We start from the raw sequence: 15975 nt of genomic DNA on the forward strand, positions 1-15975 counted from the left end.
ATCAGTGCTGGCTACAAGGGCTGAGCCTGGAAAAGCAGCAGTAACCAAGTGCACAGTATCAGCTTCAGCCAGATGCTGGGATTGACGTCTCTGCTGAGCAGGTTCCACAGGGGCTGGAGGAGAATGGGAGACCACAGCGGACATGGTTCGAGATTCACCCTGTGCAGCGGTAGGAACTCAACAGCTATGATGGTCATTTTTGGTGCTGAATCAAGATCTTTTTTGTGCATTTCCACTAAGCAAATGTTTTTACGATCGTTGCCTTAAAATTATATCCATATTTTTTGTCTGCCAGGTGACCACACGGATGGCTCAGAGGGAATTTCTGTGCCGTCGCTTGGTGATTTTTCAGACCCATAGACTTGTTTGGGGGATATTTATCAATGACTTGAATAAAACAATGGAGATGTTGTCATTATTTGTCTGCAGACACATGGCCTGTTAAAAATACAAACATGTGAACTTCCCCATAGATTAAAACGAACACGTCTTCTGTCTGGGAACAGCACGGATAAAACACAGACGTGTGAATGAGGCCATATATTGATGTGTTATGTGTATAATTTATATATGCCCCTGTGTATGTGTGCACTATGTATATATATATATATATATATATATATGTGCACTGGACTAATATTTGTGCCTTTTATATTTGTGCCTTTCCCCATTCACACAGAACCAGTCATGTGCCAAAATAGGAAACACTGTCGTGTCGAGGACGAGGCTGAAAGTGAAGCTACTTGGACCGAAGACGGGGGCATTATTATCAGGAGATTGACGGACATCAGTAATTAAGAGCTTATTTATATATTTATTTATAGAAGTGACACAGTAAAAATATAAAATATGCATATATTATTTTTCTTTCTTAAATGGACAACTCCTTAAAGCAATCTATATATAGTAACAATGATCTGTCAATGATCATCTTTGCTGTTGTGGCACTGAACACCCATGGGCTCCCAGCAGAGGAAATCTGCCCCTCCGCCTCCAACACTTATCATTCAGGCTTAGAAACTCTCGGTCACAACTCATTATTGGTTGATGCTACAATTGTGTCTCTTACTACAATGTGGTCCTAATGACCCTGGATAAAAACACATATTTATGAGCCAAAAGTCTTCTAAGACTATGGACCTTTACTAACAAGTGTTTTTAATTTAGAAAATCATGTTCGGCAAATTGTAGCCAAATGTTTGTGTCTGACATTTCTCAGATTGGTCAGAAATCTGTGTGTGTGTTTCCAACAATGCCAGGATTGTTGTAAAGCTTCATCTTTGGGAGCACACCGCTCCCGTTTCCTGGATTACTGTTTCCTGGGGGCGGTGCCCTCCTGATGATTGACAGTTCAGACCGGCGGCATGGAAGAGGAGCTGGAGCGAGCGGTGCACTGTGCGGTGCTGCAGAGGAGCGCAGGGATACGAGCAGTAGCTGGATCACGCACCTCTGTAATATTCCCGGTCAGCTTTAGATTACAAGCTCTGCTATACACAGTCATTATGCTACACTACACAGGTGGCCGGTAACCATAACAACATGTATTGAAGAATAACATTAAAAATCTCTCCTTCTTTGTGAAGATTCAAATGGCAAAAGTTAATTGTTTTTACTACAACTTTACAACTTTAAGCATTAATGATGATGAAAAACCTCAATTCTACACCAATAATGAGCCTCCATACTGACCTGTCATTCCAGATATTGCCGTGGAGTATTCCCATCTCCAAGATCCTATCCCAATATGTAATAATATTAGTACATACCTCCAATTTTAGAAACATAATATAGTTCTTCTGATTCTCTATGTCTCTTTCCTCATGTAGGGAATTGCAGGACCTTAGGTTTCCATGGTTACGGTGACTGTCACAGTATGAGTGGTCGTAACCATGGACATCTAAGCTATTGCAAATACCCTGCATGCGGGTTAAGCAACATAGCGAATGTGATTGGATGTATTTGCTAATATTATTACACCTACTACATATTGGGATGGGATCATGGGAATACCCCTTTAATATAATAACTTGCCATATCCATGACGTTTCAATGTGATTTGTGATATCCATCATATCTAACAAGTATGGATGCCTAATAGAGTCCGGCGCTGTCTATCTGCCCCAGCACCACACAGCAGTACTCTACATACATGTGACCATTCCCAGATTTGCACCAGGTCCGGACAAGTCTGGTCTTCAGGTTTCCATAGTAGGTGAGGACAGATGAGCCTTCTACACCTTCTAAAACATGGCAGAAGTGGAGATGCCAAAGGCAAACAGGCCTGAAAGTCTGAAAGTGTTTGTGACTAGAAGTGCCGGCGCAGCTGATGGAGGTTTTCAGTTCTTTGGCCTGTTCTATACTCTGGTACCGGACCAAAGGATGGACCAGTACGATATATGACCGGAGCGGACTAACTACTCACTGACCAGGACTGAGCGGAGTATATTCTCTGCCGCCTCCACACCGCCGGGCTGAACCCTCCCTGTCTGAGCAAAACACATGTAAAGCTGAAGTACATGGAAACACCACACAGAATATACAGCAAATACAATCCTTCAAATTGGTGTCCAGCGGATGTTACCCATCACAGTCCGATATCACAGACCCCAGGATTTATCTGAAGGTGGTAGTGACGGTGGAGTGCGGGGCCCTGAGCTGCGGCACACGGAGAGTAGATGCTCCAGTACTATATACGGGGGGAGGATACCATGTATGAGCTTAGTGATACCAGTATCTGATCCGTGGACCTCACCGACTGCGGCGTCCTCTACAGCCCAGATTTATAATAAATAACAATGTGTGAAATACAGGAAAAATGTCATCTCCAGATTATGCCGTGGAAACTTCTTACACCTTTCTCTTCTTCATCTAAAATGACAAAAAATGGTGACAGGAAATCACAAAAGATGCGCAAATTGTGTGATATTAGAAAAAACAAGTCTCCTAGAAACAGCGCCTCCCCGTCATTCATGGTGGAGGCCGGTACTTCAGTATTAATCTGCAATATGTGACACGCAGCTATACACAAGGGTGACGGAGTTCCTGGAAGAAAGCAGCAATGATTTTCTAGTCTCAGGCTCTTGTATACGTTAGTATTTTAATTCCCCGCTATGTAGGATCTCTGCTTGCTGCTGTGATTGGAAACATTAATTGTCTGCGTTTATAAATCTCATCCTGATCTCGGTAATTGCAGCCGTGTGATGGTGGCGTTCCGCCTGTGTGAGCCGCACGGTCTGTCCAGTGGTGACAAGCAGAGATCTGGAAAATATCGGCAAATCAGAAAACGCAGACTGACTGCAGGCGGCCATACGGATCTCTCTCCTGACCCCCCCGGTATATGGACGGTCAATAATCTATGAATATATTATTTTACTAAACCCCTACAGTAAACGCCATAAAAGAAAAAACAGCAAAATTTCCTTCTTTTTTTTTTAATTAAACCGCGCTGATCCCTCAAAAGAAAAACAGAAAATGATCCAATCATCGTATGTACAATGAAATGGAACTAAGAAAATCTGCAGCTCGCCACGAAAAATACAACACCGTCCTGACACAGGTCCGACCACGAGAAGGAGAAAAAAAGCTGCAGATCTCACAAAATGTGGCGCAAACCTAAAAGATAAATATAAACCCTTCTCCCTACAAGATACAAGGTGTCATCGCCTTAAAGGGAACCTGTCACCTGAATTTGGTGGGACTGGTTTTGGGTCATATGGGCGGAGTTTTTGGGTGTTTGATTCACCCTTTCCTTACCTGCTGGCTGCATGCTGGCTGCAATATGGGATTGAAGTTCATTCTTTGTCCTCCGTAGTAGACGCCTGCGCAAGGCAATCTTGCCTTGCGCAGGTGTCTACTACGGAGGACAGAGAATGAACTTTAATCCAATATTTTGGCCAGCATGCAGCCAGCAGGTAAGGAAAGGGTGAATCAAACACCCAAAAACTCCGCCCATATGACCCAAAACTGGTCCCGCCAAATTCAGGTGACAGGTTCCCTTTAATCGTGCCGACCTGGGAAATCCGGGTCACAATCAATGCCATAAACTGGCAAACAAAAAATAAACCTATGGTGGAATTGCTATTTTTCACCATTTCAGCGCCGTAGGAATTTCTTCCCGTTTTTCAGCACATTATTTGATAAAAGAAATGGGATTGTACAAAACTATAACTCGTGTCACCAAAAATAGTTAAATGGATGGAAAAATAAAAAAATATGACTCTCGGGAGAAGGGGAGGAAAAAACAGTACAAAAATAAAAAAATCGCACGGTCATAAAGACGTAAAAAGGTTTAAATTTCACCAATGAAAAGCAGCTGACGGGACCTCAACACCGTCACGACAAAAACAGCGGCGGCTCCTCACCAGGCGATGTGTCCGCCACCTGCTAGGGAAGGTAAATGTGTAATGTGATAATAATCACCGATACTCACACTCAGGCGGTGACTGATGTATTGGAGTCTGAGGAGACGTCCGAAGCTGCGAAAAGACAAAAGGGTTAATACTATATACACACAGGACACAACTAGTGCTATGGTCACATGAATGCCCAGGGATGAGGAGAGGTGAGGAGGTCGCCATGGAAGCCTGCAGCCCTTTATAGGCCACAAGCCTTAGCAGAGGAATCATTCAGGACACAGGGACAACTCTTTAGAGATCCCCAAAAAATTGCTACCCCCTCCACCCCCAGATTTATGGCTGATACCTGAGTCTCCTTATTAAATATCACAAGTAGTGACAAGTCCCAGTATACTCACCGCTGGCCGCCGTGTAACGCCTCTTATTTTCTGAAATAAGAGGAAATAGAATTAGGAACAGAAAACTTCCTCCACAAACACGAATAATGGCCCCTTCTTGTTCTAATGATGGGATAATTGTCCCAAACTGTACGATGCACCCGGAGAGCCCCAGGGATCCCTCCTGTACCTGAGTGCTCATATAGGACTACAACAGAAGAGCCATGTAATACCACATTTCTCCACCAGGGGCAGCAGCAATCCAAAGGGTTAAAGGAAAAGTCCAGTGAATAAAAATTATTATTAACCTTTATATAACTGAGCAATTTTTTGTTTTGCGCTTTCCAGTTTTTCCTTCAACTTTTCTGAGACCCATAATTTTTTTTATTTTTCTGTCACTGTAGCTTGGTGAGGGCTCGGTTTTTGCCTGACGAGCTGTGGTTTTTGTTTTGTTCAAGGTTTTGATTGACTTTTATTGCAGTTATGGAGGGATATGCAGCCACAAAAAATTTCCAATTTTGGAGTTTCAATTTTTTTTTATCATTTAACATACAGCGAGAGGCTTGGGGGAGGGGTAATACATCTATCTATCTAATTGTTTAAAAAAAAATTGTAATTTATTTTTTAGTTCCCTTTGGGGACTTGACCCTGACATTGTCTGATTGCTTATTCTATGTACTGTCATTCCTCAGTGTTGCAGCATATTGTGAATCTGACATCTTATGCAGGCCGGCCACAGGCTGGACTTTACGGGAAACCAAAGATTACAGTGACGGATAGGTTCAGTAGGCTCATAGCTGCCATGGCATTAGCACTACATGATCACAACCAACACTTATAAATGCCGCAATTAGTGATTGATAGTGGCATCTAAATGGTTAAGCAAGAGCGATCGGAGCTTGTTTTGGCCGTTGCTGTTAGCGCCAACATTCGGCTTGTAAGCAGCCACCACTAGGGGGAGCTCATCAGCTTACTGCAGACCATTGTTGACCTGTGACGTATTCCTCCATCAGAGGTTGGGTGCAGATGTATGGCGAGGGCTCAAGGGCTGATTGCTATGTTCACTATATAATGCAAAACTGAAGTCAGTTCAAGTCATATGTAGGAACTAAAAAAAAAATCTGTAAAAATGTAATAAAAGAAATACCGTATTTAAGAAATAAAATAAATACAATTTTGAATCATCCCTTTTCCCCTATCTGAAAATAAAGACATTCAAAATAAATAAACATATTTGGTGCTGCCTCATCTGTAAATGTCCAAACTGTCAAAATGTAAAAAATTAATTAACCCATAAAGCAAACTGAGTGAAGATAAAATAAATCAAGATGCCAGAATTGCTATTTTTCACCTTCCCCTAAAGAGCAATAAAAACTGATCAAAACATTATATACACCCGAAACTGGTATGTGTTGGGGAAATCAAGAGTTAAATGTTATAATAAAATATATTTCCAATATATGTTCTCATATCAGGGACAAAAAAATGTTTTGCGACCTTGTGCAAGAATGAGCTTATCTGCGCCTGTGAGATAACGGCTGAAATATGCGAGGAGGACATCGTCAATATGAGCCACTCTTTATGTTTATTGAATTCCGAGAAAGTTGCTTAGGCATATACCGTAGATTTTGGACCAATAAAGAATAGACAAGTATGTTTGCATTATCCATCGTATTGTAAGAGTATAAAAGGTCTGACGGTGTATCAGATGTCAGACCACGCTTATAGCCAATGTTTTTTGTCCACTTGCTGCAAGTTAAGAATAGAAACCACCTTGTTCCAGATGATACCGTGATTTGGGAGATAATTGTTCTTACAGCTTGGTCCTTCAAACCAAGATCTCTCCCGCCCTTCAGGGTTGAGGGTGACACCGTGCACGGGTTTGGTCCTTCAAACCAAGATCTCTCCCGCCCTTCAGGGTTGAGGGTGACACCGTGCACGGGTTTGGTCCTTCAAACCAAGATCTCTCCCGCCCTTCAGGGTTGAGGGTGACACCGTGCACGGGGTGCCAAAGGCTCCTTATTCTAAGACCTCTGGCTGAATTGCCGTAAAACGAGACCAGTCTCTCTGGACACCGGGAGGGTGACGGGTTCTAGACCTGAGAGGACGGTTTCATCAAAACCAAGGTAGACAAAAAATCAACTTGTTCTCTTTTTATAAGCAAGCACATAAGAGTATCTTTGGAAGCTACGGTGAGAAAATATCTTATTCCGAGGAGGGAATAGGACTAGTTCTGGGAACTAGGGTCAATCCATTGTCTGTGTGAGAAGAGTGCAGGAATAAATAACTCCCCGTGCACGATAAGTTCATGAGAACGTTATCCTGAGGAAGGAATAAGGACTAGTTCTGGAAACTAGGGAATATAATCCGAAACCCATGACGGAGAGGACTCGTCTCAACCTCAGTCAAGAAACCAACTAAAAAAAGAGAGACAGGGACAGGTGATGGGGTTTAGACAGGTGGCAGTTATTCTGGAGATAATACTTTGTCTCCAAGGAAGATATATACCACACCCAAGGGCTTATGGGGATGTTGGTAAGAAACAATAACCTGTCATTGGGGAGAGACATCTACAGTAGAGGTGGATTTCTGATAAAGGATAGTTGTGAAACAAGGGAAGATGCAGCGAAGCTCACATGGGCAGATAAGTATGTAAGTTATGTGGCCACATCAAACCCAAGATTAGTCTGGTGTAAGAGTTGGTCACATGTCATATGGACTACGGGGAAAGATTATGGGTACTGAATACATTGTGGGTGGAACGAACCTGGATCGGATACAACAGAGGTTCAAGATCATTATGAAAAGCTAGAATGCACGGAATCTGATGACTGCCATAAACTACTGATAACGTTAGAACTTGGGTAGACGTACAAGAAGAATTAGGGCCGATAATCCTTTCTTATGAACTTACGATAAGTATAAGGATAAACAAGCATCAGATTAAGGGTACACAGAGAAAAATAAATGGTTAGTATGGATGAAGTACACTGCGAAAACTATAGCAAGAACTAATTTTATCGCCTGCACATGAGCTAAGCCCCAGTTGGGGTCTGAACCTTTTCAGTTAAATATGAACAATGATCCTGAGGGTCTGCAACGCACTTTACCGCTGTAAAAAGACTCTAATGCCTCCACCCCTGACTGATGTAAAACCTTAGTTTTGTTGCATCCACCAGGTAAGGGAAGAGATGTGTCCCCGCTGGTGGCGGCATACCCAGGAAAATACACATGCATGATCAGAGAAATGTAAAAATGCTTGGCAAGGACTTCTGTGACTATTCTGTAAACCTCACAGAAACGGGCGGCAACTAAGGTAGTCTACTGGGTGGTTTGAGAATCAGACCATCTCAAGGGCCGATTTATGGTGTCTGTGGGGAGACAGGAAACTGAGACCCATCCTCCTGACCAAATAAAAGGAGTGGATGGACCTTGGCACAATTCCTGATGATTTCCCACCTGTTCTTGACAGTGGATCCCACTGGGCCAAAGGAAGGAGGCCTTGTTGAAAGACTAGCACAGGTCCAAAAGAAGCATCTAGGGTGGGTCATTTCATGCCCAAGTTACATACATGACATAGGGCTCCCCAGAGGCAGGGGCTTAACGGCCACTGTCGCAGAGGCTACTACTGCAGCTGGGCCCGTGTGAGTGAGGGGCCCACTAATACCAGCGCAAACTTCACCTAAATGTGCTTTCTCGGACGCTCATACAGCTGAAGTGTATGGCGGCACAGAAATCCGGCAGGTTTGTGCTCGGCAATACACACAATCAGCCAATCAGAGGCCAGCAGCTGACGTTAGCATGCACGTGACTCGGGACTCAGGGCATTGGCGTCACGTGCTCCTGTAGCTTGCACTCTGAAGTCAGCTGCCGGCTTCAGAAGAGGACGCCACGCGGCGTTGGGGCGGATGGTAAGCGAGTATAATTGTTCATTTTTTTATGCATTCAAGTATAGCCGCAGAATGGGAGACATATTCCAGGATGGGGGGTATATATATACAGCAGGATGAGGGATATATATACCAGGATGGGCCAGGATGGAGTATATATATATACCAGGATGGACCAGGATGAGGTACGTATATACTGTACCAGAATGGAGGGCATAGATATAAGCCAAGATGGGGCCAGGATGAGCTACATATATACTAGGATGGAGGACAGGATGGGGCCCAGTCCAAATCTTGCACTGAGGCTCATCAGTCTGTAGTTACGCCACGGTCAAGAGGGGTTCCAAATGAGTTTAAAGATAGAAACCAGTTAGTTGTGGGGTTCGGGTCTCTCCTGTACTGGTGGGCTACAATAAACAAAAATGTGTGCTGGATTAATTACATTTATTATAACCCGCAGATGTTTGTTAATCATGAACAAGATGCAGTAAAAGGCATTGCAGAACAATTGGGTCCAATTTCCCTCATGACCTGGCAGAATCGAATGGTGTTTGATATTTTACTAGCAGAAAAAGGTGGGGTGTGTAAATTGCTTGGAACTTACTGTAGTACTTTTATCCCCAATAATACCGCCCCAGATGGTAGAACCAGAAACACATGGGCTACTTGCACATTGAACAAGTCTGTAGGAACCTGTTCACACACCACCAAGAAACTTGAAACAACAGGGTATTTAGTTGATACGTTTTTTTGCAAAAAAATGTATACTAAGCTGCTCCACCAATCGTCAAGGTATACCCATATAGAGCAGTCTGATAAATGCATGCATCCCTGGTGGTCAGTGCTCGTTTGCACGTATTAGCTCTAGAATTACCACAGTTCTCCGAGTCAACGGTTTAGAGCGATCAAAGGAACCATAACTGATTTAATGAGCCATTCACAGTTTCACTGTACCGTCCGTGTGTACTTACACGTGCATGGCTTAATCTTTGAGACAAGCATATGCTACTGGCAGGATCAACCAGCTAATACGTGCAAACGAGCGCTGACCGCTAGGGATGCGTGCATTTATCAGACTGCTCTATATGGGTATACCTTGACAATTGGTGGAGCAGCTAAGTATACATTTTTTTGCAAAAAAAACGTATCAACTAAATACCCTGTTTTTTCCATCTTTTGACTAGCACTTGCTTATTACTGTGATTTTTTTTTACAACAGAGTATTTTTGACCTCACTGTGCTCTTTTGTGTCTTCAAGCCCCAGATGGTAGTATAACCAAAGCCCTGGATGGACTGACATCCCTGTCTGAGGAACTTGTGGAAAACTCAGAGATAAATGATCCATTTACAATCCTGTTGGAAGGATGGGTCGGCACATAGAGCGGACTAATTACCTCGCTACTGATGCCTCGCTGCGTGATAGCAGCCATATTGATGACCTGCAGATGTTGATGTATACCTTGCATTAGAGACCGTCTCCAGAGACTAATTAACACCACTATAATTAACATCATTTACCAGGATGAGGAACCATTTGAGAGAATTATCATAACTGATAAAACCTCTTATCAGGAGTATTCCAGCTACCAGGATGATGGCAAACCCTGAAAAGCCCAGCCGTGGGAAAGACTGCGTTAGTATTATGGACATTTGGGATATATTTTGTATAAATAAGAGTGAAATGTTAGGGAAATCAAGAGTTAAAGCAAAATATATTTTCAATAGATGATCTCATAGCAGGGACAAAAGAATGTTTTGCTACCTTGTACAAGACTTGAGTGTGACGGTGAAGGTAGCGGATCACAACAAAAGAGCTAGGCAAACGCAAGGTCAAAGACAAATCCAAAGTCTAGCAACAAAAAACAGAATACAAGATTAGGAGCACAAAGAATACACACACACACCTCTTTTGCAAAGCTACAATTGGCAGCAATCTAAAGGTACCTTCACACATAACGATATCGTTAACGATATCGTTGCTTTTTGTGACGTAGCAACGATATCGTTAATGAAATCGTTATGTGTGACAGCGACCAACGATCAGGCCCCTGCTGGGAGATCGTTGGTCGCTGAAGAAAGTCCAGAACTTTATTTCGTCGCTGGACTCCCTGCAGACATCGCTGGATCGGCGTGTGTGACACCGATCCAGCGATGTCTTCACTGGTAACCAGGGTAAACATCGGGTTACTAAGCGCAGGGCCGCACTTAGTAACCCGATGTTTACCCTGGTTACCATCCTAAAAGTAAAAAAAACAAACGCTTCATACTTACCTAACGCTGTCTGTCCCCGGCGCTGTGCTTCTCTGCTCTCCTCCTGTACTGTCTGTGTGAGCACAGCGGCCGGAAAGCAGAGCGGAGACGTCACCGCTCTGCTTTCCGGCTGACCGACGCTCACAGCCAGTGCAGGAGGAGTGCAGAGAAGCACAGCGCCGGGGACAGACAGCGGTAGGTAAGTATGTAGTGTTTTGTTTTTTTTTTACTTTTAGGATGGTAACCAGGGTAAACATCGGGTTACTAAGCGCGGCCCTGCGCTTAGTAACCCGATGTTTACCCTGGTTACCGGCATCGTTGGTCGCTGGAGAGCTGTCTGTGTGACAGCTCTCCAGCGACCAAACAGCGACGCTGCAGCGATCCGGATCGTTGTCGGTATCGCTGCAGCGTCGCTTAATGTGAAGGGGCCTTTACGCAGAGAGACAGCTAAATAGCCAGGTAATTACTCCAAAAAGGAGACACATGGATGAAGACCCTGTACACCCTGGTTCATTCACTGTGTTCAGACACACTGATAGGGGAAACGTGACATTGGGCTTATCTACACCTCTGATATAGAGATAAAATGTTGCCTGTGCCCTTCAGTTCTCACTAATTTTTCTTACAGTATGAATAAAAACATTAGCTCAATATACAAAAAACAATGCCTAACACAGCGCCATCAACTGAAAAATAAAACAAATTACGGGTCTCAGGAAATCACAACTCAAGCCAAATATTTTATATGAAGGCCAGGATATTTTTAATCACCAAAAGGTAAAAAAAAACAACAAACAAACAAAAAACAACTATACAAGTTTGGTATCGCCGTAATCGTTGTGAGTTGGAGAATCATATTCCCAGGTCAGTTTTACTGTACAATGAACGTCATAAAAATGAGACACATAAAACCAATGGTGGAGTTGCATATATTTCACTTGGAATGTTTTCCCCTTTCCAAAACATTATATGGTGAAGCGAATGGTGTCTTTCAAAACTACAACTTATCCTGCACAAAAACAAAACAAATGACTTTGAGAATGGAAAAGTAAAGTTATGGAACAAGAGGAGGAAAAAAATGCATCCTTAACCTCTTCGCGACATGCGCCGTCCATGTACTGCGCATGTCATGTCCATCCCTTTGATGTGGGCTCCGGGCCTGAGCCCAAATCTTTCCTGGCACTTGTCAGCTGTTTTGGAAGTACGTCACTAATCCCACCCATCGGCGCCCGTGTCACATGACCGGGGGTCGCCTGTTGGCATTGCTGGATTGCTATGAGCGTCTCCCAGCGGTCGGCGATCAAAGCCAGTTAGTATTTCTGCTACATAGAGCAGGGCTGAAGCCCTGCTGTGTCTAACACAGGCGATCGGGTGATCGCAGCTTCTTGTCTCCCATGGAGACTATTGAAGCCAGTATAAGGTGAAAAAAAAGTTTTTAAAAATATGAAAATGAAAAAAAATATATATAAAAATTTAAATCACCCCCCATTCGCCCAATTAAAAAAAAAAAAAACAATAAAAAAATAAAAATAAACATATTTGGTATTAATGTCTTTAGAATCGCCCTATCTATCGATATAAAAATAATTAATCCAATCGGTAAACGACATAGCGAAAGAAAAAGTCTAGATGCCAGAATGCATTAAAATGCAATAACGGACTATCAAAAGATCGTATCTACACCAAAATGGTATAAATAAAATCGTCAGCTCATCACGCAAAAAAAAGCCCTCAGCCAACCCCAGATCCCAAAAAATGGAGACGCTACGAGTTTCGGAACATGGTGCAATTTTTTTTTAATCATTTTAACAAACTTTGGATATTTTTTTCACCACTTAAATAAAAAACAACCTAGACATGTTTGGTGTCACTGAACTCGTAATGACCTGGAGAATCATAATGGCAGGTCAGTTTTAGCATTTGATGAACATGGTATTAAAAAAAACCCCAAAAAACAGTTGAGGAATTGCACTTTTTTTACAATTTCACTGCACTTGGAATTTTTTCCTGTTTTCCGATACACAATGTGGTAAAACCAATGGTGTAGACCAAAAATACAACTCGTCCCGCAAAAAATACGCCCTCACATGGCCATATTGACAGAAAAATAAAAAAGTTGTGGCTCTGGGAAGCAAGGGAGCAGAAATGCAAAAACGAAAATGGGCTGCGGTGTGAAGGGGTTAAGGGACTAAAGTCAATAATCATATAGTATGTGTTATTGTGTATCTGTGACGCAGATCTCCAGCAGCATGACATCCCGCATAGAGCCCTTTATTCCTGACACTTACTTTTGTATATCATGAATCCAGCACCTGCGAGAACGAGGATGGCGACCCCAGCACTGGTGAGCACAGTCAGGAGCGAGTTCTGCGCTGGTTCTGAAAGGAAGAAATGATAAGAGCACGGACACATGAGAGATTCCTACATGATAATCACATAAAGGAACAGAAAACTGACACATAATAATAATAAATTATTCTTGCACGGTGACACATTGTGGGCATGAAAGATTTGTGCGAGACATCCCCAAGACTAAGAGACCAAATTTCTCATAAATGTGGAAAGTTTTTCCAATTATCCATATAAGTAACGTGAAGCTAAAGAAACACTAAACTGATAAAACCAGACAGAAGTGATAGAGAGTCTGGGGCTCTGAACGTGGAAATACAAGAACAAATCTATAAGCGAACAAGAAGCCGATGGAAGAACTTTCTCCATTGACTGCGTAGACCTATTACCTTCCCAAATCAATTCATGGGGAGACCAGAGATGGGACAATGTACACTGCTCAAAAAAATAAAGGGACCACTAAAATCCCACATCCTAGATATCACTGACTGAAGTATTCCAGTTGTAAATCTTTATTCGTTACATAGTGGAATACGTTGAGGAAAAAAAACATAAAAATGATCAATGTAAATCACAACTAATATCCCACAGAGGTCTGGATTTGGAATGATGCTCAAAATTAAAGTGGAAAATGAAGTTACAGGCAGATCCAACTTTAGTGGAAATGCCTCAAAACAAGGAAATGATGCTCAGTAGTGTGTGTGGCCTCCACGTGCCTGTATGATCTCCCTACAACGCCTGGGCATGCTCCTGATGAGGCAGCGGATGTTGTCCTGAGGGATCTCCTCCCAGATCTGGATTAAAGCATTAGTCAACTCCTGGACCGTTTGTGGTGGAACGTGACGTTGGTGGATGGTGCGAGACATGATGTTCCAGATGTGCTCAATTGGACTCAGATCTGGGGAATGGGTTGGCCAGTCCATAGCTTCAATGCCTTCGTCATGCAGGAACTGTTGACACACTCCAGCCACATGAGGCACAGCATTCTCAAGCATCAGAAGAAAACCAGGGCCCACTGCACCTGCATATGGTCTCACAATGGGTCTGAGGATCTCATATACCCGATACCTAATGGCTGTCAGGATACCTCTGGCGAGCACACGGAGAGCTGTGCGGCCCTCCAAAGAAATGCCTCCCCACACCATTGTTGACCCACTACCAAACGGGCATTCTGAACGATGTTGCTGGCAGCAGAATGGTCCCCATGGTGTCCCCAGACTCTGTCACGTCTGTCACATGTGCTCAGTGTGAACCTGCTTTCATCCATGAAAAGCAAAAGATGCCAATGTCAAATCTGCCAATCCTAATGTTCCCTAGCAAATGCCAATCACCCTGCATGGTGTTGGGTTGTAAGCATGACACTTATTTGTGAACGTTGAGCCCTCATACCACCCTCATGGAGTTGGTTTCTGACAGTTTGGGCAGATACATGGATGTTAGTGGCCTGCTGAAGGTCATTTTGCAGGGCTCTGGCACTGCTCCTCCTGTTCCTCTTTGCACAACAAAGGAGGTAGCGGTCCTGCTGCTGGGTTGTTTCCCTCCTACGGCCCCCTCCACATCTCCTGGTGTACTGGTCTGTCTCCTGGTATCTGCTCCATGCTCTGAACGCTGTGCTGACAGACACAGCAACCTTTCTTGCCACAGCTCGCATTGATGTACCATCCTGGATGAGCTGCACTACCTGAGCAATTTCTGTGGGTTGTAATTACCGCCTCATGCTACAGTACAATACCTCTAGGGATGAGAGCAATGTAAAAATGCAAAGTGACCAAAACAAGAGCCAAAAAGCATGAGAACAGAGAAATGGTCTGTGGTCACCACCTGCAGAGCCTTTATAGGGGTTTTCCTGCTAATTGCCGATCATTTTTACCTGCTGCCTGTTCCTTTGCACAACAAGAGGAGAAATTTATTCACAATCGGTGCTTCATAACTGGACTTATTGATTTCACAGAAATGTGATTGACTTGGAGTTACATTGCGTTGTTTAAGTAATCCCTTAATCTTTTTCAGCAGTGTATATTTTCCCTGTCTGAGCCTTCAGATTATTGGCCATCGATGGGCTGCAGCGTTCTGTTAGACAGAACTCACAGAAGGGTCGGGAGTCACAGCGAAAACATTGCAGGTGATGTATGACATGTACAGTATTTAGGCCACACATCGGCCAAGCAGCAGGACGCCGGTGTCAGTTCCTACCTCCCTTTCTTCTGCTGTTGATAGTACAGTCTGTTTGGGCTCCATATTTAACCCCCTCATGTATCTGCTAGCATCCTCCATATGATAAAGATTATCTCTAAATGACAAGTTATTGTCTATCCATTTGATAGGGAATAACTAGCTGATTGCTGGTGGTCGGAATACTGGGTGCACAGTATATGACCTTTGCTTCATTCATTGTCAATGGGACGCTGGAGATAGTGGAACGCTGTACTCCGCTTTATCCAGCAGCTCCACAGACAATGAATGGAGTGGAGGCCAAACATGGTGCACCTACACACCAGTTAAGACTGCAGAGCCCCCATCTCAAGTTTGCTGGGGGTGTCATTGGTAGAACCTCCAGTAATCAGCAAGGTATCCCAGATCCTGATTTGTTTTGGGGGAATAATACTTTAATTTAAGCCCCATGGACACCCTGAGCTTCATCTTTCCAGCTGCCTCATCAATAGCTGCCTTGTGTCCTGCCCTTATTGAGATGTCTTTGTTCTTATGTTTGGCCATATCTGCTCTTTGTGCTTCTTTCTTCTACTTCGGACAAGT

At 43.4% G+C, this 15975-nt stretch overlaps 1 protein-coding gene across 2 annotated transcripts in view; it reads right to left on the bottom strand.

Annotated features, from left to right (window-relative positions):
- The window catches only part of LOC138661490 (class I histocompatibility antigen, F10 alpha chain-like), a 103968-nt gene that overhangs the window by 76194 nt on the left and 11799 nt on the right, over positions 1–15975 (bottom strand). The window contains exons 5-8 of one of the 2 annotated variants that reach the window (XM_069746203.1): positions 13161–13250; positions 4754–4783; positions 4430–4475; positions 795–2868 (exon numbers count right to left, since the gene is read on the bottom strand). The exons of the other annotated variant lie outside the window; for it this stretch is intronic. Coding sequence (XP_069602304.1) covers positions 4432–4475; positions 4754–4783; positions 13161–13250 — 164 coding nt within the window. The 3' untranslated portion in view covers positions 795–2868; positions 4430–4431. Of the gene's footprint in view, positions 1–794; positions 2869–4429; positions 4476–4753; positions 4784–13160; positions 13251–15975 lie in introns of those variants that run through there. 2 annotated transcript variants of the gene reach the window in all.

The sequence above is a fragment of the Ranitomeya imitator genome, chromosome 2 (genome assembly GCF_032444005.1).
Source record: "Ranitomeya imitator isolate aRanImi1 chromosome 2, aRanImi1.pri, whole genome shotgun sequence".
Classification (NCBI taxonomy): Eukaryota; Metazoa; Chordata; class Amphibia; order Anura; family Dendrobatidae; genus Ranitomeya; species Ranitomeya imitator.